At 30.3% G+C, this 25,420-nt stretch overlaps 1 protein-coding gene across 2 annotated transcripts in view; it reads right to left on the bottom strand.

The window, feature by feature from the left end:
- poe (E3 ubiquitin-protein ligase-like protein poe) overlaps nt 1-25,420 on the bottom strand; it is a 281,770-nt gene that overhangs the window by 100,339 nt on the left and 156,011 nt on the right. For both annotated transcript variants that reach the window (XM_085822285.1, XM_085822286.1), the window contains exons 34-40: nt 21,426-21,559; nt 20,408-20,487; nt 15,160-15,351; nt 14,435-14,498; nt 3,467-3,549; nt 3,100-3,229; nt 480-550 (exon numbers count right to left, since the gene is read on the bottom strand). In XM_085822285.1, the coding sequence (XP_085678411.1) occupies nt 480-550; nt 3,100-3,229; nt 3,467-3,549; nt 14,435-14,498; nt 15,160-15,351; nt 20,408-20,487; nt 21,426-21,559 (754 nt within the window). The remainder of the gene's footprint in view (nt 1-479; nt 551-3,099; nt 3,230-3,466; nt 3,550-14,434; nt 14,499-15,159; nt 15,352-20,407; nt 20,488-21,425; nt 21,560-25,420) is intronic.

Below are 25,420 nucleotides of genomic sequence, written 5' to 3'. Positions count from 1 at the left end.
AATGGTGCGAAATAAATAAAACCAAAATATCACAGATTGCCGATATACAGTAAGAGCCAACAAACGTGACAGACAATGTCACCTGCACCTTATCTCAGTCAATATAAAAAAAGTGCATCCTGTGACACTGCCTCACTCTGCAAATTTAAACTGAAGTTAAAAGTATGCTACTAACATACATTAACAAAATCTATGACAACTGCAAAATTTTAAATAATGTAAACTATACTTTTCTAGACTTAGTCTAGAATTTTGAGGCATTTTTTTAAACACACACCATAAGAAGAATTTTCCAATACATTCTTATATACAAGTATATGTTAATGGTATATAGAAATATTAAATTATATCTTATAATTTTAATTCCATAGATGGTCCATAAAACTGTTCACATTACGAAAAGTTACTTTAAGAGTTAAAAACACATGGCAATGCATTAAATTATAATTTCATGATGCATATTTATAAAATTAACATACCAATGCTGATTCATAAATTCTTTTTGTGTTATAGTAAATGTGCAAAGCTTGTTGCATATGGAATCTTCATCCTGAAAATATATTTAAAACAATTTATCAATGATTATTCAAAGTAAAAAAGAATTCAAAAACCACTAGGCACACTAATCTTGCCTGTTTCAGAATAGTTACATTAGATAGTGTTACAATAGGAAGAATAGCATCATGCTGTGTTTTAGCAAGATCAGAGATAGAAGCAAAGTGCACAGTTATTCAATATGGCTACTTATTAAGAGAAAGTTTTGGTTTAAGTTCTGAATTAGCTAAATCATCAGTGTTATTAAATCATATGTATAGATTGATCTAAAAATGACGCAGTCCAGAAAACGTTATTACTATTTTTAGAATAGAGAGGAAAATTACCCAAATTAAAAAGAGTAATTAAGAGCTATTGGTAGCTTAAATTATAGTTACAGTTATAATGCAAAACATTAATAGGTACTTTAATGTTTGATCATCTAAGACTTTCATAGCGAGAAAATTCTAACAAGCAAGGAAGAAAAGTTTTTATTTATCAAAGTAATTTAAATGTAGCAAAAATTAAATTAATAATTAATGTACACAGGGTGTTTCATGAGACAGACTTGGAGGGGTGGTGGAGCATACTAAAACATGCATTTTTTGTATAGGAATGTGGGGTGTAAAGTGACGGGTTAAGGCAGGAATGCAAAAAAACAACACGAGAGGAAAATGTGTTTATGTACAAAATCAACGTAAAGTGCTTCTTTGCAGCAATACAGTATTCACAATAAATGTTCAAAAAAGGGAACACTAACAGTAATAGGAACTACAGCTATGATTGACTGGCAATGCAGCGGTAGAGGGCGGTAGTGAGCCGGACAAACCATGATCCGATGCATCAGAGGATCATTCGCAACTCTGATGTCGAGCGTGATGGGCGAGTTTACTCACGGGGAAAAAGCTGAAATGCATCTCATGTATGGTGCTGCTAATGGGAATGGCAAAGCAGCACTACCGTTGTGCCAGGAACAATTTCTGAACAGGCGTATGCCGAAGCACACAATGTTCGAGAGGTTGCATCGGTCTCTGCGTGAAAAAAGGGTCATTTGAAGCCACCTCTGACACTAGGAGTGGAAGAAGTGCACAACAGCCTCACATTGAAGAATGCATTTTGAACATTGTGCATGAATCATCTCAGACAAGTACAAGAGCTATTGCACGTCGTCTGCAGCTAAGTCATTCCACCGTTTGGAGAGTATTGCATGAAAATGGTTTGCACCCATACCATTTGCAGAGAGTTCAAGGCCTTGCAAGAGACAAATTACCCTTTTTGATTCATTTCTGTCATTGGTTCTTGCAGCAGTGTGCGGCGCACCCATCGGATGTGCTATTAACGGACGAGGCAACTTTCTCACAGGACGGCATCTTCAACAGCCACAACATGCACATGTGGGCAACTCATAATCCACACGGCACACGTCCACATGCATTCCAAACCCGCTTCTCTGTGAATGTGTGTGCAGGTATTGTTAAGGACTACCTCATAGGTCCATACCTCTTATCTGCACGTACAAATGGCTTATCTTATCGTATTTTTCTGCAAGAGGTGCTACTGGAATTGCTGCAGGATGTTCCGGCTGTCGTTCATGATCACATGTGGTATCAGCATGATGCTACACCAGCTCATAACCATTGTGTGGGTTAGCAATTACTTGGATGGGACATTTCCGGGCCGATGGATTGGGTGATTTTTTTTAATGGGGGTCATCTGAAGAGCATTATTTACGAGACTCCCGTTGACTCACTGGAGGACGTCGTTGCACGACTATCCATTGCAGCTGCAAGTGTGCGCGAAATGCCTGTCGTTTTTCAAAATGTTCATCAATCCCTTCTGCGACATTACCAAGCATGTATTACTGCTGCTGGTCGCAATTTTGAACATTTATTGTGAATACTGTATTGCTACAAAGAAGCACTTTGCGTTGATTTTGTACATAAACACATTTTCCTCTTGTGTCGTTTTTTGGCATTCCTGCCTTAACCCGTCACTTTAGACCCTGCATTCCTATAAAAAAATGCATGTTTTAGTACGCTCCAATACCCCTTCAAGTTTGTCCCACGATCTATGAAACACCCTGTATAATATTGTATGGATAAACTCAGTACTGTATAATATATTGAATTAAAACAAGTTTAAATGCAAATATTAATTAATTGAACATTGGTTGAATTTTAATAAAATGTTCTATAAATATTTACAGTATATTAAGGTACAGCACTAAGTCAAATAAAATTTAATAATAATAATAATAATAATAATAATAATAATAATAATAATAATAAAAATTAAAAAAAAAATGCTAAAATTCACTAAAAGTGCAGGTTTTCAATTTGCATAATTTAAACTTCATTAATCGAATAAATTTCTTTTATTGCTGGGAACCATTTTACTTAAGAAAGGCTAAAAATTAAAAATTGTAAGATTCTGTAATCTACTCAGAGAAAGGGAGATTCAATGAAAAACTGGAAGGCTCCTTATATATTCTGAAATTTACACAAAATTTGATTAATTTGATTTTTATGATGATGCTTTTGTTTATAACTACTAAGCAATTCTTACCGATTCTTCACCGGCTGTGTCTTCTTCGTCAGGACCGATATCTTCCGCCCAGTCAGAATCAATCTCAGGATGATGCAGCTCACTATCACAAGGGGGAGAAGCTGTCCCTGTTCGATTTATTCCAGCAATTCTAAGCAGAATTACACATTAGTTTTTATGCTAATTCAGTATCTTTAAATTTTAATCTATATACTTAAAATTTTCAAATATTTTAGTAAATATATTAAAAATACGCCGAATGTTCAGGAAAATTACATAAAAATTAATTACAAAAGAAATATTATTTTACATGAAAGTACATTTGCATTAAACATTAATGTTACAGGAAAAAGAATACACAATTTATTAAAAGAAAGTAAACACTTACTTGTCATTTTGAAAACGTAAAGCACCAACAACATCAGCCATGTATGACAATAAATAGCAACAAGATTCCATCATTATTTGATGCTGCAAAATTTTAAAAATTTATCTTATAAATTTATCTAACCTTGAAAAATACATCACATTAAATAATTAAATTAAGACCCACAAAAGTGAATAGAAAACTCTGATTAAAAATGAAATTTAGAGCACAGCAGTCATATTTTCTTACCACAAATATTCAGTAGAAATTCAGGGAATGGAAATTTAAGAAGCAGGAATGTTATCTCAACACTAGCTAAGTTTCACTACCCACTAAATGTGTTAAATAAGAAACCACAATGTGTTTCAACTGCATAGCTTTCACATGCAAAATTTTTTCAATGATTATTAAAATAAAAAAATCAATTCTTATTTTTTTCTGAAATATATAAGAGCATCTACATATACATAAAAATAAAGAATTTGGCTGCTAATATTCTGTGACCTATCTATTCTAGGCAGTCAAATTTTTTTTTTTTTTTTTTTTGTTTTTTTTAAATTAAATTTCAAAAGCTTTCATTTTAAGTTCTTGTGTATTGAGAGCTAAAATATCTAGTTTTTCTTTTCATTTTTTATTTTATAATATCACTGCATGAATCAATCAGTTTGGTGAGTGAGATTTTAGTGCAAAACCAAAGATGATTATAATGCGCCAAACATGAGGTAGGATGATCTAATTTATGAAATAAAACAATTTCTTAGTAAATAATAATAATAATAATAATAATAATAAAAAGGGTGGACAAATGTACCAAATCCAGAGAATGAAGTCATAAAAGCACACATTAAAATACAATACACAATCTTTCAAAACAGATTAGATTAAGATATAAAAGCCAGTCTCTTTTAAATAATAAAATTAATTACAATCAATCAGTTTGATGATTTCCACAATTTTCAAAATGAAGTTTGAACACAAGACAGGAACAAACAAGTCTAAACTTATTCCACTTTGAGTAAGATAGCAGTGCACCAAATATTAGGAGTGACACCTCTGATAGCAAGCAATTCTCCAACGAGCTATTCTGAAAGCAATATCACTGATTAGTAACTTATGAACACATAATATGTTCACAAAAACCAATCTTCTTATCTTTCTGCCATACTTTAAATGCAACTAGATATGTAGTTTTTTTTGCCATTGACATAAAGTAAAATTTCTTAAAGCAGTTTTCTATGTTCAGCTCTGACATGATTAGAAACTTATTACAAAGGTTTCTACTAGACATAATTATATATATATATATAAATATATATATAAAGAACTTCTCAACGCAACTACTTATCAATTATCCAACCTTACAGAAACATCTATAATAAACAGGATTAAAACTTTTCATAAGAAACTCAATATTACTTTCAATGCAAACTACAACAGATTTACTAATCTTTATGCGATTCCCAAATTCCATAAAACACCATTAAAATTTAGATTTATAGCTAATGGAACTAATAATTACAAGAAAAATATAGACTATTATTTTTCAATTCAACTTAATAAAATCTGTAAATTTATTTTCAATGATTGTAACACTAATGATAACTATTGCTGGATCATTCATAATAACACTCCTGTCATTAATACCATTCATACCATTAACATCCAAAACATTAACTGCTATGATTTTGAAAACTTATATACCTCACTTCCTCTAGAAGAAATCTATACCAGTCTACTTGATCTACCAAAACTTTTCCCTAATATACTCAATATCGTGACTCTTGACAAATGGAAAACCTACCTAAAATGCACACTTTTTCATAACTACATCAAGTTTCAAAATCAACTTTTTAAACAAGTCAGAGGATTGCCAATGGGCTTACATTCCAGCACCTCGATCTGTAATATCTTTTTATTTGTCAAAGAATTTAACTTCCAAAAAAATCTACAACCACAAGAGTTAAATTACTACAAACACACCTACAGATATATTGATGACCTTATTACAATTAATAATTTTGGTAAAATTGAAAACTCCGACATTTATCTGAATTGTCTTAAACTTAATAAAACTAATAATTCACAAAATAACATAGACTTTTTAGATCTTCAAATCATTAATTACAAAAAAGTTTTACTTTTTGACAAAACAAGAAACTTCAATTTCAATATTAACAAATTAATAAATTGGAACTCCAACATATCCAAAAAAGTAACTAACAATACTATAATTAATCAAATACAACGAATTAAAACTATATGCACAGATACAATAGATTTACAACGCGAAATTTTGATCCTTATCAAAATTCTCAAAAATAATCTAATTCCCTTTCAATTTATCAACCATTGCCTTAAAAGAGCAGGCGTTAAATACTCACTCTAAATCATTTAACTGATAGGGATATGATAATTTATTCCTAAACCTGAGAAGGCGGTATAAGTTGGATGACTGTCAGTTGAAAGATTTGTATATAGTGTAATTACTCAATTGTATATATTGTAAAAAGCTAATTGTCTTCAGACATATACTGTTACTATACTGTTACTAAAAAAATGGGCCTATTTCCTGCCTTTAGACTGTCTATTAGCTCTTGGACAGCGAAAATGCCTTTTTCCTTTCTTAAATTCTTAATCATTGCGACACGACAATTAGCCAGAAATTAATTAATTTCCATTCACTAGTATTTTCAAAAAAATCTTAACAGACGGTCTCTCTCAGATAAGAACTCCACAAAATACATCCCTCAAGAATTCCAAGTCCCACCCACTACCATAAATTACTTCACCCAAGTCTTACCGACTGATACAGTCAAAAGTCGTTAATTCGGACACCCATAATCCGGAATGATCTATAATCCGGACCTCAAAGCTACAAACTTTCTGCGCATGCGTCGCTTTCACGCATGCGCGTAAGACCTTTACCGCTGCGAATTTGCGTGTGCGCGTGCGCAAAATACGTTTACGAATGCGCGTTTAATGTATAACGGACGGGATAAGCTAAGCTAAAATTATCTAATTATCTATTTCAGTTAATGTTGCAGATTGCGTTGTTCCTTAATCTTCGAATTGGATCCGGATTATTATTTTTTGCAGATTGTCAGAGCAATTTTATAAAAGTAAGCTTGAACTTTCGATTATGTCAAATAGAATTTCCGATATATATTTACTAATATGTAAAGGATATACAAAGCGAAAGTATCTTTCGGAGTCCATTAAACAAAAAGTAGAATTGCTGCAAAAAATGGATAAAGGCATATCCTTTGTTTATGTAAACTTTAACGTTTGTTTATCTAAACATTGTTTATCTTTAACACCGGGCGGCGTGCAATGAATTGGAAGTTGATCCAGCACTATCCTTATCTTAAGAGCAGATGTTTTTATTTTATTTGGCTTATAATTGCTTACTCAATGTAGTATTTCAGCTCGATGTGTCTTTGATATGATTGAAATCAAATGCCTCGTCATTATAATTCGCTTCGGATAGCGAAGAAAGTGATAGAGGTTATTGAAAACGAAAAAGTTTCGATTGACAAATTAGTCGGTATTCTTGACACAGCAATTATAGGACTTGAACAGCGGAACTTTGTAACTGAACACGAAATTATGTCTGTTTATAGAATTAAAGAGAATGTATTATCACATAAAAAACGAAGCAACTTAAACAACTTACATTGAAAGAAATGTTTAATAAAGTAAACAAATAAATATTAAGCTTTTTTTTTTTTGTAAATTTTGATACCCTTTAGATCATAATTGTTCTTAATTTCGTAAATTACGGTTTCATATTTTTAATTTTATAATTTCTGCATGCCATTTTACCAGATTTAAACTGATGATCTATAATCCGGAAAAATCGATAATCCGGAATTGCCGAAGTCCCGATGAGTCCGGAATAACGACTTTTGACTGTATTATTCAAAGCCCCTACTGCCGCTAAGAATTTTCGGACACCCTACAGTTCTGAGTCAGACACGAAGAGAACACTTTGCCAACTCCCCCACTAGAAAGAATGTAAGTTACTTAATAGCTTTCTGGCCTTTATATCTTCATGTACATTCACTGATCTTATTTATATTATTTTCTATATTATTTTTATATTATTTTTATGTTTTCTTTGATTTGTTTTTACAAAGTTTGCATTATTTATCTTTTTTATAATCTATGTTTATTTCAACTTTACTTTGAATTCGATTTCATAATGACAATTTCCAATGTTTAATTTCTACAAATAATATTGTACTCAAATACATAAAGATGATAGTGTCGGGGACGGTTACTCGAGTTTTACAGGATTTCTCTACAGTAATTGATTTTTACTCCAAATTAAATTGACTAAAATGCTTCATGAGAATAAGTTCTTTGAGTAGCAACTATTCGCGGAAATTTTTGGCCTGACTAGAATTGCCGGTTTGGCTTTAACTTATAACTCGAGTAAAGACGAAACACTTTCATATTTACGTATTTTTTATCAATTATTGTTCATTGAACGGGAGTTGGTTTGTTCCCCTTGAAAAGTCAACTAATTTCCGATCAATGACAATAATTACATGTTTTAATTTTTCCTTTTACAATTGAAATATTATTCTTCGTGATGATTTAACTCCAGTCCCCGTTAAAACATTATTAACATTTTGCTTTCAAATTACTTCAAAACATCTTTCAAAATATAACTTACCAGTATGGATGCACACTTTTAAAATAATTCTACTTTAATTAAACTTAGGAGATAATATAATCAATTAATCAATACAGTTTAGGAAATAAATTATATATATATATATATATATATACATATAGGTATTGGTGTTTGCAACCAATTTCACAAAGCTAGGAAATCGAGTTTACCTTTAAACACACACAAACATATATATATTTTTTGGAACAAAATTTATATTAAATTAACCTCAGACTTTTTACTTTACTTTGAAATTATTTTTATCTTGCAGCTTCAGCGCACAGTCGTTTTTTTATTATTTGAATGTAGTTTCTACAATTTTGAACATTCTCTAGAGTAACTCTCTTGTCTGCAGCTTTCAGCACAACTTAATCCTTTTACATTGATTTTTTTTTTTTTTTACTTTTTTCAGCGCCTGTGGCATATAAAGGTTTTCTTAATTTTCACCATCTTTCATTAGGTTTTAGTTTTCCTCACCAAAAAACTAACTGTAATGTACGTTAGCTTGCTCTTTACTTTTGCATCTGAGCTCAGTTGAAAAATATTAAAATTAGCAAATGCAAAAATTTACTTTGAAAAGCATGTAAGCTTAATGCCGTCCTTGATCCAATCCACGAACACCAGCATCACCTTCAAAAGAAATTCGAATTTATGGCATTTACTTTGTGATTTCATGGCATGACCACTGAGCCACTAGTGCATTGTGTCACAATGCTCACAATCCTCTAGAGGCTCAGTGGTCGTGCTTTGAAACCACTGCTCTTTATAATGGCATTTGTTGCTTTTCAAATAAAAATGCTTATTATTACCCAGATATAGATAAGGGGCTTTAAAGTCACGGATTAATTTTATTACTAAACAATACATGCACCTGCCCAGTGAAAAGGTTTTTCTTTTCCAGAGATTTTTCTGACCTCAACATGCTTGGTTCCTATGCTAGTATTGTGATTTTATAAATTCTTTTGTGAGGTTTAAATGTAATGTAAATATACTTTGCTATAATTAAGAATAGAAATCACACAAAAGTTTTAATTAAATAAAAAGTATTTTCTAAATATTTTGGAACGAAATACGAATGAGAAACCAAAGATCTGTACCAAAACCAAAAAGAACAAGCCCTCCCCCAGTTAACATATAAAAACCATGTTCTTTGATGTTTAAAAAAAAAAAAAAAAAAAAAAAAAAAAAAAAAAAAAAAAAAAAGGTTTTTTTATCCTTACTTTACTGAGTTTTTTTTAATCCATTTATCCAAATGTCCTTATTATGCAGGTTCTTATGTTTTCACTGGTATAGAAAAATTACACAAATGTTTGTTTTTTAATTTTTTCTGGCGATTTACTTTGTAAATTAATGTAAAAAATTTACATTTAATGCAGTTGTTACATACATTATTTTTAAATTGACAAATTTCGTCATTTACTGGAAATGCACACAGAAAGAGGTAAGATTGTTTTTCCTACTATCTCAGCAAGTTTCAAAGTTCCAGATGTGTGCTGGTTTCACAGTGCGACCATCACCCACAGATCAATGGGCAACAGTAGATTTTTTTTAAAATTCACATATTATTTGTCTCTAGGATCAAAATATTCAATTTCTAGAGTGTTTTAGTTAAAAAATTATAAAAATAATATTGCACGCGTTAAAGGGTTAAAAAGTTTAACTGTCTAAACAATTAATCACCAAAAACTAAACAACACTGCAATTCTAAAACATTTTCAATCGCATGATTTTGACAATAACGAAATTGCTATTTTGGATATAATTCCTAACACCAAATTAAGACTCTAAAAAATCTATCTACATTCTGCAAAATAGATCACTTTACCCTTATGGGCTCAACTTGTACTTACACAACACAGCTATCAAGAAGAAAGAACACTCTGTCTACACTCAATTTAGAAGGTTCAGTTAAAAAAAAAAAAAAAAAAAAAAAAAAAAAAAAAAAAAAGGTTGGGGAAGGGAAAAAGTAATAATGATAAAAGAAATTTTTTTTTGCAATGTTGGATACCAATCAACTCTTCAATAATTTTAACAAATTCTTAAATGCAAAATCTTTCGCCAAAAATCTCATTAATTTTACTCCACATGTTCAAAAATAAAATGTTATAGCAACTTCTCAATTTTTTTTTCAGACTAAGTATGATGGCCACCAACTGCTTAGATTATAATAGACTTTTGTAATTACAAATTGCATACTAGCAAACTTCTTGACAACAAAATTTTTTGCATTATTCACTTCAAACATCATATCTATGATTGCATAAATGTTAATCAGCTTTTTAAAAAACATCAATATCGACTATCTAGCAATATACAAGCAATTCCAAGCTTTAAATTTAATAAAACACTTGGAAACTTGATTACCAACCACCACAAGATTGATGTGCCAGGTTCCGGAGAGTGAAAACTACCAGAATACAGTGCTTTTGTAGATCAAAATCACTAGCATGTCACTACAGAAAATTTGATGTTTGTAAAAGACACAACTTTAAGACAATTAATGCACTTAGGAACTAAGTTCCATCCCACATTCCATATTATCAAAAAATACTGCAACCAACCAACAATTTGAAAGTAATTTAAACACTTTCATAATCAATACTAGTTACAAGACTAATTTGTCTACTACTACTTATCTTGAATGGAAAGATGCAACTCTCAATGACTTCATATGGAGAATTTCTTTCTTGCAGAGATTCATTACTTGCATAACATAACAAGAAAGATCTTGAAAATAAAATTAAGCAGCTCTAGCACCAATTCATTATAGCTAAAATGGGCAAAGCGAGCAAAACTTTTATGAAAGACCTTCTACTACAATTAAATTCATCCAAACAATTTGTATGTTCCAACTTTTTACTTCACTTGAAATTGATTACGTATACAGTACAAAGTCCGAAATCCGGATTTCGGCGATTCGAGATTTTTCTGGATATTAGATCATCAGTTTAAATTTAGTGAGAGGGCATGTAGAAATTCTAAAATTAAAAATATGAAATTGTTATTTATGATCTAAAAGGTATCAAAATTTACAAAAACTTAATATTTATTTGTTTACCTTATTAAACATTTCTTCCAATGTAAGTTTAAGTTGCTTTTTTTTTTTTGTGTTTAAGTTGGGTCTTAAATTCTGCGACTCGGTGTGGACTGGACCCTGGCACTGGTTCTGGGTTTATGTGAATAACAAATCAGTTATTCAAATAGCCCTGAATGTAATCTTTGGTTCTATGAGTATCAACAACAAAATCTGTGTTTAGTATATGGGAAAAAAATTTTGTTAAATTTTTCCTCGTCAACATTTTTAGCACATTTAACTTAAATCTCTAATCGTCGACAAGCCTAATGTCAACATAAAAGGTTTCCATACTCCTTTATTATTCAATTACTAACATAAAAAAAATGTTTAGGCATCGCTACAAGAGTCATTACTCAAGTTGTCATGTTTTGAATAACATGCGATGATGAAAGGAAAGTATAATAAATAGCGATTCCCCAGGTTGGAGTCAGATCACCGATGTATCTACGTGGAATGTTTCTGTTTGAGATGTGTGCCAAGCAGATACACAGCAACGGAGCCAAATTACTGAAAAACAAATTTATGCTAAAATGATCGTTTCTTCAATAACAAGGTATTTTATTTATTGTCAAAGTGAAATTAAGAATCGGGACTCTCCAGATGTTTTATTATGCACGGAGGGGGGGGGGGGAGAATCAAATGCTCATGCATAAAGCCTACTAGAAAGACCTTGTTGGTGGTTTTGAGGTACGGATTTTAGATCATTTCGGATAATGGACGTCCGGATTTCGGACTTTATACTGTATATACATATAAGGTCATTCAAATGAAAATGGCATTGCTGTAATAACTTCCCAATTTAAACAAAAATATGACCATGCAAGCCCCTATAGAGAGCAAAGAGTGTTGGAAGTGCATACATTATTGTCAGATCCTGCCAGACGCGTGTGTGATAGCATCGGAACACATTAAAAGGCACGGTTCGCATCATGGATGCCTCCAAATGGTGTTAATGTGCACAGTACAAATTTTAACAGCAGAAAATGCGAGTGCTTCTGAAATCTAGTGTCGAATGTAAAATGTGTATGGCATACTTCTTCACCCACAGTATGAAAAGCAGATCAGTATTCCGATGGTATAGGAATTTTCTTAGAGGGAAAAGCAGTACTGACGGCAGGCCACAACCCGGTCAAGTGCATACGGTGATCACTCAAGAAGCAGTAGCATTTGTGGACCATCTCATTAGGAAATGAAGCTGCATATCACTCGAGAAATACAGGAGGAAATGTCTATGAGCACAGGAAGTGTGCACACAATACTGCATAAAAGGTTGTGATATTGCAAGGTTTGTGAGCAATGGGTGCCAAAACATTTTACAGAGGAGCAGAAGATTCATGCATCTCTATTTCCATGCAACACCTTATGCAGTACGATGAAATGAAGAATAAATTCCTTTCAAGGATCACTGCTGCTGATGTAACATGGTGTGATCACTTTGATCCAGCCACAAAAAGCATGAGCATGGAATGGCGACATTCTTCATACCCATGCCTGAGAAACCTGGCACGTCCACTGGAGCTGGTAAAGTTATGTTAATATGCTTCTTTGACATCGATGGCCCAAAGCTTATTTAACACAAAATTTTAAGAGCCTCAAATGAAAATCAATTTAATGCCCTTTCAAAATGATGGTGGCTCTACGCCTTAGCTGTAAAGTTCTTAATAACAATGAGGGATAAAATAAGTAACAGAAACTAATTAAAAAAATTCAGCATCAAAGTTGAATAACATTAACTAGTCTACAGATAAATAGTCTCCATCTGGAAAATTACTGATAACTGTTTCTAAATTAATGTGTAGGTATAGTGGTGTGTGTGTATATATATATATATATATATATATATATATATATATATATATATATATATATATATATATATCGAGAGAGAGAGAAAAGAAGCAGTCAATGAGGTAAAAAGAAAGTATGTTTGAACTAAAAGTAATAAACTAGCAGAAAGTGCTGCTAAATTTAATAATGAAGTTTAACAGTAATGTTAGATCCAACTCATCAGCAAGAAGACATGAATTTTACCTAGGAAATCAATACATGAACTACATAAAAGTAAAAATCTAAGATACTAAGACATTGATCTGAATGTAGAAATTAATAAAGAAGAAAGTAATTTTGCTAGAAATCAATTAGTTGACTAATTAATTAAGGACTAGGCTTCCGAGTCTCAGTGAATTACTCAGAGCGAAATTTGTCTTGGATCTCTTACTAATCGACCAGGTGGAGCTTCAAAACACTTTTCCCTTGAGAAATTCTGTTAGGAAGCTCCAAACAAGGGAAATTAATTTTAGCAAAATTACTTTCTTCTTTATTAATTTCTAAATTCAGATCAATGTCTTAGTATCTTAGACTTTTACTTTTATGTAGTTCATGTATTAATTTCCTAGGTAAAATTCATGTCTTCTTGCTGATGAGTTGGATCTAACATTACTTTTAAACTTATATATATGCAGAATGTTTTATTATTTTTACTTTCATACTGGATGCTGTTAAATTCATTTAAATGTTTCTTCATAGCACTACTATTTGGACTTAAAAATACAATTTAAAAACAATACACTCAGAACCGAAGTTTTCAGAACTATAATTTAATAAAACACCAAATAATGAAAAAAAGATAAAACAGTTACATAGTAAATTAAAAACATATTAATACAAGATCCTGTTTTTCAACATCGCTTTAGCATTACAGTGCTATTCAACAAATTATATACAATTCTACCACCTAACTACGTATACAAAAAATAGCATTAACTGCAGTTTTTTTTATAAGGGTTTCTTAAGAACCGAAAATTATTTCAAGAGTTTTTCCAAGGTAAGAGAAACTTAAACTATCAAAACTTGACATTAAAGATCAGATCAAATTTAAAGATATAAATCTGCACAACACTGCCGTTTTACAAAGACTCAAGACATTTAAATAAAATTAAACATAAAAATTTCCCAAAATTATTATCAGCTTGAATAGAAAGATCTGAAACATTATGACATCAAATTTTTCAGATATTTCTATTCAATTGTTGAAATATATTAACAAATCCAAAGATAATTTAATTAAATGAATTAAATTATAAATTACAGAGCCAGGAAACCAGATGATGCTGTTCTGAATACTTATACTTTCTATGTACATCCCAGCATTTAAAACTTACTCATAACTCTTTAAATATTATGCAAATATTTTCATCATAATAAAATCTCTGATTTAAAAAATATCAAAAATTACCTTGCCACCAGAAATATTCTGCTCTAACTTTTCTAAAACATCCTTCTGGGCAAGGTACTTTTTACTAAGAAAAAAAAAAAAAAAAAAAAAAAAAAAATTAAAATTAATATAAAGCATGATATTTTATAAAATATCTGTGATTCAGAGTAAAATGTAATGAAAAAGACAGAGAAAACTAAAAATTACAATATTCAATTAGTTCACAAAAGTGTTTTAGGATAATAATTCAATCATTTATGTTACAAGACCTTCAGAATGATTTCAGAACTTCTTCATCATTATGTCATAAAATAAAAGTCAGCTTATAAATTAAAAAAAAATTAAATATAAAAATACTTTACTTTCTTTCACAAAGTATAAAATTTGGAAAGAATCCTACTAAAGGCAATAAATTTTAAATAATAGAATGAGACATTTATTTAAATATAAAAAAAGAGAGCCAGACACCAAGAGAAAATCTGTCCCTATTTCTCAAAAACTATCCGAAAACTTCCATATTATATTAAAAAAAAAAAAAAAAAAAAAAAATATATATATATATATAATATTTATTGTTGCCAAATGATAAAACTATGATAGACTGCATATCTGATATTAATAAATTATCTAATAAGTAACACGAAGTAATATAAAAGATGCAGACCAGTATGTTACTACACACAATTAAACTGGAAAAAACAAAAATCATAATTGGATGACTATAAGAAAAAAATCTTTCACTTTACCATAGTTCAAGCCATGCTGGCGTTGCTTTAAAAAGTTGAAAATGACCTGCTCCAGATCCAGCTCCAGAAAGAATGGCCATAACAACCATTAATTCAGAAAAACCAATGCCTTCTGAAGCTGGTGATAAAATTTGTAAACCCATTGGGATCATAGCGGATAAAAATGTATTAGCCACTTTTTCAGCTACAGCACTACAAAAAAATAAGAGCAGTTTTAATTAAAATGAAATCATATACTACAAAATGCATACTAAAAGTTCCTTTTAAGAAAATTTAACATGGAGGAGCATGAACTTCAAACTTATTTTGTTCCACATAATTTTGGTAGATAACCAGGGCCAGTTTAAGAAATTTTGGGAGCCCCTGCAAGTTGGAAGATCAGGGCCCCCTAAAGGAATCCCTTTTAATAGTACAATTTCTATCGCATAATCAGGTTGTTACATAAATTAGAATCACTAATCCTTTTATTTCAAAAGTTTATTAATACTTATGTAATCTTTTCTGTTTGGGAATACTTTTCAAAATAATAAAATAAAAATGCACTTAACCATAATTAACACTTATGCCAGAATACTTTATGCCAGAAACGGCATAAATGTCTAAAGCAGTTTCCCTAAATTCAAAATTTTAAAACATTAAACAATTTTTACATGGAAAATTTTAACATGTATAGAAAAAAAAAAAAAAAAAAACTTAATATAAATCATATTTTACAGCACATTTATTCTAATTCATTTTTATTTTACAGTAAATATTATATTGTAAGCATTTATTTAAATATTTAGTCCGACTTATTTTTAAACTTAACTTTTATTATTTTTCTTATAATTTCACTTAACTTCATAACTTTGTCACAAAAAATTACATAATCTATAATTTTTCACCCTTTCTCTCCTTTCCAGATAAAGTTTTCTGCATTTGTTAAATGTTACTGTTTCATGTTTTTTGAGCACTCAACATTACAATTAATGTGTCAATGTCCAATAAACATGCAATCTACTTACCGACTGTTATAGAAAAAACCTTCTAATTGTTCTTCCTTCAATAAAAATTGTAATTTTTTTTTTTTTTTTTTTTTTAAAAATCAGTTTCAGTTTTGACTAAAAGCTGCTTTCTGCTGAAGCTACTGACACTGATTGGATAAGATAACGGATAGCATTTCTAAATCATCACCAAGATCTAAGGCATTTATATCTTTTGAGTTTTATTTTGGGTTACTTAAAAGCATCTACAAGTTTTTTACAACTGTTGCTTATATATTCCTTATTTTTGGTAATTTCTTAATGCCGCAAATGACACTAAACACATCAAAACAATGACTTGATAATTGCTCATCTTTCTGACAAAAGAGAAACTTTCCATCAGTATAAGAGCAATGTCTATTACAATATTAGAACTTAGATGTAACTGATTTTCTTCTACTCATATAGATTTACTTGTTTTCATAAGAAAGCATCTTTTGTTTATAGTTCTGCATCGGGTATCACTAGAATGGACAAAACCTCCTAAAGATATGATCACTTTTCTTCTTTTATCTTTTCTAAAACAACTTTTTTCAGAACTCTTCAATAATGCTTGGCATTGCATTTTTAAGTTTTACTATTGGGTTCTAATTACATGCCTTTCTGCTGAATTGCTTTATTAACCCCTTAATCTACAATGACAGGCATAGCCCGCATACGATGGTCGGGCCAAACCTAACTTTCACGGGCATAGGTCGCGTATGGTGATCGGGCCAGAAGTGAATATTACGTGGAATATTTGACATGCAATTACAGTCTGACGCAATAATTGTGGTAGATGCAAGTATTACAAAATGTTTATTTATACAAAACTCCAAAATACAAAATTAGTAATCTGTAACGGTATGATATATTTCAAAGCATTCTGGTACATGTAACGAAACTTTACACTTTTTACACTCGTGTTCTATGTGGATTTTCTCGTACTTGATCTGTATACTGATTTGTTTCGGTTACAATATTGTTCCAAAATATGTCATCAAATATTAGATTAAATATATCAAATTCTCCTCTACTTACTCCTAATTGACATAAGGCTTCCTCTCTTATGCCAGGAGCCATCGTATAGTTCCAGATTTTTGGACTATTTCTTATTCTTTTTGGTAGTTGATCGTCATTGGATGTATCATCAATAATTATTCGCCTATACTTTCTTCGAAAATTACATAATTCGTCATGTTTATGATTGCCTGGATTAGCGTGTTACACAAGTCGTGCAAATGTCCCGAACGCTGTGCAAGCTTGTATACAATTTCGACCCAACATCTCCGAATCTAAAGCGTAGGTTAAGGGGTTAACTTTAATGACATGAACAAGAAAATCATACCAGATCAAAGTCTAATTCTGATATGTAAACCATGTATTTTTTCTCAGAATAGATAAACAAAATACAAGAGCATTCAAATGAAAGAAAATTTAACAAACAGCTCATGCGAACCCAACGAGAGCACCTAGAGCTTCCAACTATACTTTTTAAATGTTTAACATATGAATTTCCCAAGAAAGTAATCATTTCCAGATTTTACTCCAAAGCATACTTTTCTTCCTGCTTTCAAAGCAACTGCTAGCAATCAAGGTTGCAAAACATCCCTGAAAATTACTTTGTGGCATATGGAAACCATTTTCTTTTGTTCAAATCATTAATGGCCATCTTCTGAATGCACACAATGTTTCTGAAAAGATAGAGCAGACGACCCAAGAGCCCAATGACAAAACTTAGGGATTTTCAAAAGCCACAACTAAATCTTCAAAAAACCACAATTATACTTTTATATTTTTTAGTAGTAGCAAAATCGTTTTTTAATGAAATGATACAGAAACTAAATATTACTAAAAACAATTAGTTAAATATTCTCAACCAGAATGCTGATTCAACAAAATTCCAAACAGATTCTAATAAAGGAATTCATTTTATAAATTGCTTTTCAGTTGCATATCATTATTTAATTAAAGAAAAGTTATACATGCTATCAAAATACCTTTTGATGATTTGACCTTTTTGATGATTATTAAGTTTCAAACCGCAACAAAAGAAACATAAGTTTTTACTACTGCAATCAGTGTAAAATCTTTTCTAATGTACAAATCTAAGGTTTGTAAAAGAATTACGTTCTGAAGGCAATAAAAACCTTAGTCTTCCACACATGAAATGATGATGATAGAAACAATAATAATAATAATAAACTTGCAGTCTGTAACACTTTAAAAATTAAATTAGCATTTTCAAATTAAAGAAATATAAAAATCTGTAAAATATTTCATTGCTTGAATTAAAATCATAATTTTTCGGAGAGCTATTTTCATATATTCTTTTATTTATATCATTTTACATTCAATAATAGCAGAAATATTATAAAAGTTGAGTAAACACTTATCATCATCTTTTAAGCAAACTTAATACCTCTTACACCAACTGAAAACAATAAATCTCTACTATCAAATAAAATAAAAATTCAATTAAAATAATTTTGAAAAATTCTATTGTTCATAGCAGATGTAAATTAGTATAAACAGGGCAAAGTGAAAAATGTTTATATTAGAAAGTAAGAAAATGTGAAAATGCTACATCCATAGGCAAACTGAAGAAATCAGACTTGTCTAGTGCTTATGAATAACTTTTTTGCCCGTTTCGATTCTGATATTTAATTATTAACATTCATCAAATTTTTGGAAATCTTCAGTTCGGCTACAGCAATGAAAAGTCATTATACAGACATTACTGTCCCAATGTATGAAAACAGTAAAAACATTATAGGAAAAAAAAAAAAATGTTAACAACAATTACTCTGAGCCAATCAAAGCATTCTTTCAAGAAAAAAGTATTTTAACTCAAGAAAGTGACCACAATGTAGAATTTTATATCAATGCTGAAACTATTTGGAGATGGATGCTAAAAAGTTGCTGGGGGGGGGAAAGGACATTCATGTTCGTAAATGATTTTATTATTCATGGCTACCATTTCTAAAAGCAGTTTATTTATTTTGGGTCAAAAAATCTCATATTCATTAAATGGTGCATAAAGCAGATAAAAAATGTAGCATATGATTGTTGAATGGAATAGTTAGGCTGCCTGCACCACATGCTAAGTACAGTTGATTAGTCTGCAATTTACATTGGTGGTTAATTTGCTGAAGCAGCAAAATGTATCAAAATGTTTACTTTTTAGTGCATTGAACAAAAACTGCATGATTTTAAGTTATTTTTCTATGGAGTGTTCATTGGATGAGAGGAAAATAAAAAATTAAGTGCCTTCAAACAGAAAAATTATTTTTTGTAATCAGCAATAGCAAGGTAGTGCAAAAGATACTTTTGGAAATGGTAGCTAGGAATAATAAAATAGCAAGGTTTCCATTTGTCTCTTCTTTCAAAGACTTTTCATTAATCCGATGGCATAAGAGTACGTTTAATGTGTTCATGTAATTTTTTTCACCTCTAGTTAGAAATCAAAACTTCTACAGTAACTATGTTAAAAATACTGGTTGCAAGTGAAGTGGAGAAATTTTAATGTGTTATATTGGGGGGGGGGAAGTAGAAAATAGCCCAATTAATATTTTTATTAATCATTACTGTTTCAAAAGAGAGTGAACAGTTTGTTTTATTACCAAAAATTTCAAAGCTGTTTTGAGGTCTAAGGTAATGAATATCTAATAATGTCCCCTCTCCCAAATCAAAGGATACTGGAAAATTGTAAAAACTGGTAAATTATAGTAGAGATTCAATATAAATGCCATTTAAAAGAAATTTTCACTCTACCAAATGATGCAAATTATAACGAAATTATTTAATTATAGTGAAATTCTGAGATTATTAATTTGCCCATTAACCAAAATATATACAAAAAATTTCTTTTAATATTAAAATAAAATTAAAAAAAAAAAAAAAAAAAAAAAAACCCACTAAATTTTGGAGGGAGGGGGAAATGGTTTCATGCATGCACGTCTCTATCCAGATAACAGGGATGCTAAATTTTATAGCTCTTTGCCTGTCTCATTGCTTTGTGATACATATAGCCCACATTTTTATGATTAATATCATTTATAACTGTAAACCAGCTTATACAGAAAAACAATAAATTAGAACAAAATAAGAATGATAAGGTACAATAATAAAAATGATAAGATAAATATGACAGAACATTTCAGATTACATACATTTAAAAAAAAGAAATTAAACTATTTTCATATTAAATCACATATAGAAAGAACTGTCAAATTTTACAAAATTACCTATTCTGCTTCACAATATAAGAAGTTAAGCTCTGCAAAAGTAGTCTGTTTTCTTGAACGCTATTTCCTTCTTCCACAGGCTAAAGGAAAGAGAGAAATAATTTTGCATTTAATAAATTAATTTACATTTTACTTATTAAATTATTAATTGCATTTAATAATTTAATAAATAAAATATAAATTATTAAAGATGCTACATGTAACAAAGATATAAACTGCCCTAAACAGTCAATAATTTTATAAGATTATAACTGCATATTAATATATCAAGTTACTGACACTTAACTGTAACTATTATTACATACATAAGTTAATATATGCAATGCTGTATATATATATATATATATATATATATATATATATAATATAAAAAAATGTGTTATTAATGCCTCTAAAAATTCACTGTGGTTCACTGCAGATTTTAAAATAAAGTAGCTTATTTTACATCCTTCCCAAAAGCATTAGATCATCTGTCCAATGTAGTCATTACATTTAATGAGGGTTCAGAAAATTTGGATCAACAGTGGAAGAGAGGAGAATGTGTTGTAAAAGCAGGAAGAAATAAACTCTAGCTCTTTGCCTGTGCTTATTCCCTATTAGAGTATAAAATGTTAAAGAAATTGCTATTAAAATTTTTAAATTATGACAACTCATAAATTAAATCTTTAGTACAGAATAAAACTAAAAATCAACAAAGTCAACTCAAAAAAGAAATCTTTTAAAAATTCTAGCATCTGCTCATTTGTTTCTGCATTTTTATAAAAAAAAATAACTTGATATAGATAGAAAAATATTAAAAGCAATGTATAGAAAGGTAAAATATTTCATGAATCACTGACTAGCAACAATATCTTTCTTGATGACATATCAACAATGGCATAACAATGTGGAAAATAGCAACACTTCTTCTAGGTGTTAATAAATATAAAAACAGGTATAACAAATAAGTTTCAGAAAGGTTGGAAATATTCCAAATGTGATACAAAAAATAAAAATATTAACATGTAAAATGTCATACTTGAGCAGGACCACCAAATATCACTTTGCTTAACCACTGCTGAAGCGTTGCTGAATCAACTTTACCCAGTTTACTCATTTTGCACAAAGATGCACACAACTTCTCCAATGTTTTATCTCCAGGATTTTTTTCTTCTAAAATTAAAAGTTTGCAATGGGTAAAATAAATGATTTAATTTATATTACTACTTATAAAGCTTTTCAAATCTATTAAATAAAATCAACAATGAGATGATTTAAACAAATTAAAGTTTAAAAGAAATTTAAAAATAAAATTTTTGTCAAGCCTTACAAGAAGCAAAACAAAAGGTGTATTAAAGTTTTGAAATTTAGAAAAAAATTTAAAAGATATTTTATGATCTGTATGCAAAAATTTACAAACTGCTTTTGTTCAAGAACTTGTCAAGGTAACATGAAATGTTCAGAGAACCAGCTGTCAGAAAGGAAAAATCATTTCCAAATCTGCTATGAACTTTAATCTATTGTATTTTCATAGCATTGTATGTATGATTTGTACGAGCATACTTATTAAAAAACAAACAAACAAAAACTCTGAACTATTTTGTGCCTAGATATATAATATCCAGTATTAGAAAAAATGTTTTATTATCTAGAGCAATGCAGCAACTATTGACAAAAATTATCAATAGGATGTATTGCAAATTAGGTACATTTTAATTTTTTTGAGATACATAATTAAAACTAAGATAATTATTGAAATTATCAAAAAAGTTTATTGTTTTCAAATTTCTCAATTTGTTAAGCAAAGACAGTTTGGTTAAATTTAAAAGGCAATTTTTTTTCTTTCAAATTTAATCTTAAGTCCTTTATTGAATTACACAGAAAGCCTTAGTTTATTATTATAGCAATTCACAAATTTGTTTGGGTACACCCTTAGTAATACAATATACATTTATCCAATAGATCAGATTTAATGTAAGCTTATGTAAGCTAAGAAATGGTGGCTATGATGTATTTCAGCTTATCTAAATTATGACGAAGGATATGAATAAAGACCTCATCTTTCATATATTTTCAAGAGAAAAATATCACAGAAAGTTTATGCATGACATTAAAGTGACTACACTATGAATACTACCAAAGCCTGTCCATCCACCTCTGAGGAGGATTTTTTTCTGAGGCGATTTCTCATCCTGACTCAGAAATATGGTGATATTCCCTGATATATTAACTGAAGAATGAAGTTCTCATTGGCCTCCTACAAATGTGCCATTAACTAAAAGCCACTTTTTGTAACCAAATCATGTGAGAAGTCACAATCTAATAAAATGCTGGGGGGAAAACTTACATACTTCTACTTATGAAGAGATTATCTTCTTCCTTTTTCCCCATCGAATTAATTATTGAACCTTTTTCAATAAGTTTGCCTTTAAATGATATATAAAGATTTTGCACTTCATCTAAAAATTAGTTTTGAAAATAAAAGCATTTCTAAATGGACGAGTGGAAGAAAAAAATATAAATAAAATTATCAATTATCTTATACCAAAACCCCATTTTGCCTTCTACCAAGAAATGAAAAAGAAGTCCAATATATCCGGCTTATTTCGTACATATGGCTGAGTAATTTAATTTTTGTCATTTAGAAAACTTAATTCTTCCACCCTTTCAATACAGACACCAATAATGGAGAAACATTTCATAATGCTGATACTGAAGACACATTTTTTCATATGGCATTTTCTCTATCAGATTATCCAGCTCTTTCTGAACCATCTTGATGATCTTATTTTAATCATCTACCTTCTCTCACTCATGGGAAAACTGATTCTTAAAAAAACACTGAACAAACCAATGTTAGACCACTAGAATAGTAATGAGATTGAACTGGATTAATTTCTGTGGCTTGTAGGGTAATATTTTCTTGGTTAAGTATAACTTCAAAAATCCAAAAAAGCATAGTGATAAATAATGAATCTTTCCAACTGAGCAAAGTGTTACTTAAAAACTTTTGGTATAATTTCAGGTTGTTTCAATTCCTAATAACTTTTAAAACTGGTTTCTTCAGTTTCTAGTCCCACCAGTGGCTGAGTGGTTAAGACCAATGAATACTGGTAGCACAACACAAGTTCCAGCCTAAGTGAATATGCTAGTTGTATGATTGGTTTTCATAATTCTCATCATATTGAATGTTGATATCAGCCAAAAGTCCCTTAGAAAGTCCCCCACAAAAGCATCCCTCCCTTTCGAAAGAGACCCCTATCTGCTTTGCTATATTTTAATAACCTAATTTTAGCTCTAATTTATAAACACTAAATCCAATGATTCTTCTACTGCTAGAAGCAGGTTTGAATGCCTTCTTTGGAACTGTAGGTGAAACCACTGACATACTTGCCAACCTATGACACTAAAAAAATCAGGAGATTTTTCACAATGTTAAAAAGACTTTTTTAAATGATAAAAATATAGTTTTTAATAATGAATTAACTTTAAATAGTTAGTAATTCTTAAATGCAAGCAACACAAAAATACCTTACACATAAAAAACATTTTTATTACTTGCATTGTATAAGGGGGGGGGGAACACTTTAATCAGCTTTCGTACAAATGTTTTGAAGAGTGGCAGATTTTGCCTTCATTTTAGAAAGAAACTTCATAATTTTGTTCATAGCAATTGCCATGCAGGCCTGTTTTTGTTAATAAAAGTTTTTCTAATGTGTCATCACTAATATTAGATCTAAATTTAGTTCTCATTTTTGCAACAACACTGAAAATCCTCTCACACTCTGCATTACTATGGGGAACTGTCAAGATGGCCAACATAATTCTAGACAGCTCACTATATTTTAAAATTCCATCAGCACCTTTCAGTTTTCCAATTAAACTCCACTGGTGTCAATCCTAGCTGATTTTATAACTTTATCCAAGTTTCCTAATTGTAAACTGCAAAATTGCGACTGCAATATATCAGTGGCAACATCAATATCATCTGTCATGACTAAATGAAGTAACACACGAAATCTGTTCAAAAAGTACCTTATATGAGAAAAAGATGCATTAGCTAGAACAGAAACATCAGCAACTTTAAAGAAAAAAACTCCATTAAAAAAGGCAGAGAACAGACATTCTGCATTCTTTTTGGTCCTTTGTTTCCAAAGAAAAAAAAAAAATTTTTTTTTTCAAAACAACTCATGTTGTCCTTGTGTTTTTGTGTACGCACATGTTTGAGAACATATGCCCTTCCACCACGTGAAATCAAAAAATCGCAACAACAGACGGTACACATCACAAATTTATTACATTTCCTTGAGGAAATAATGGAAGGAAAGTCAACTGTGTATGATTTTTGAAACATACACGAGTATTTCACCTTTCTCGCAGACATAACAAAAGATGATAATTTCTAAAACTATTTCCCGATGGCTCACACAACTCAGGATAAGATGAACGAAATAACTAAAGAATATCCAAATGACACCCTTGAGCTTGCTTTGTGCTCATTGGCTAATATATGCCAGATGACATGCAGTGGAGCTCGATGCCCACTGGAGAACGACATTTCTGGATACATATGCTCTCACTCACAAAGCAGAAATTCTCATCTGATTCTAAAGTTTTTGTTCAAGATATAATCTAGAGAAAATTCAATTGCTTTCGTACGTCCAAAATCACTTTTGTTTTGTTCATGTAACGAAGTATTAAGCCAAGTTCCATAAAAATAGTTAGAAATTTTGAGAATAAGAAAAAGGTCGGGAGAAATATATTGTAAATCGGGTTGGCAGGAGAGTGGTCGAAATCTCATGCACTGAACACTGAGTTTCTTTTTTGACTTATGGAAAGCCAAAAATCATGTTTCTGCTCTTTATTGCTAAGTCTAAACTTGGAATTTTATTTATAATTTCAGCCCTTTTTAGAAAAACATTTAAATTAAAAATGACCTGTTACTGCTCCCCGCAGATAAAGAATGTCCTCCTACTCTACAATACTTCCATCCTAAAATTCTGCTTCCCCCCCCCAAAAAAAGAGAAAAGAAAA

Source organism: Stegodyphus dumicola, chromosome 8, assembly GCF_044657685.1.
Source record: "Stegodyphus dumicola isolate Sdum_Otavi_A_Nest chromosome 8, ASM4465768v1".
NCBI lineage: Eukaryota > Metazoa > Arthropoda > Arachnida > Araneae > Eresidae > Stegodyphus > Stegodyphus dumicola.
This window is presented reverse-complemented; position numbering and strand designations above follow the sequence as displayed.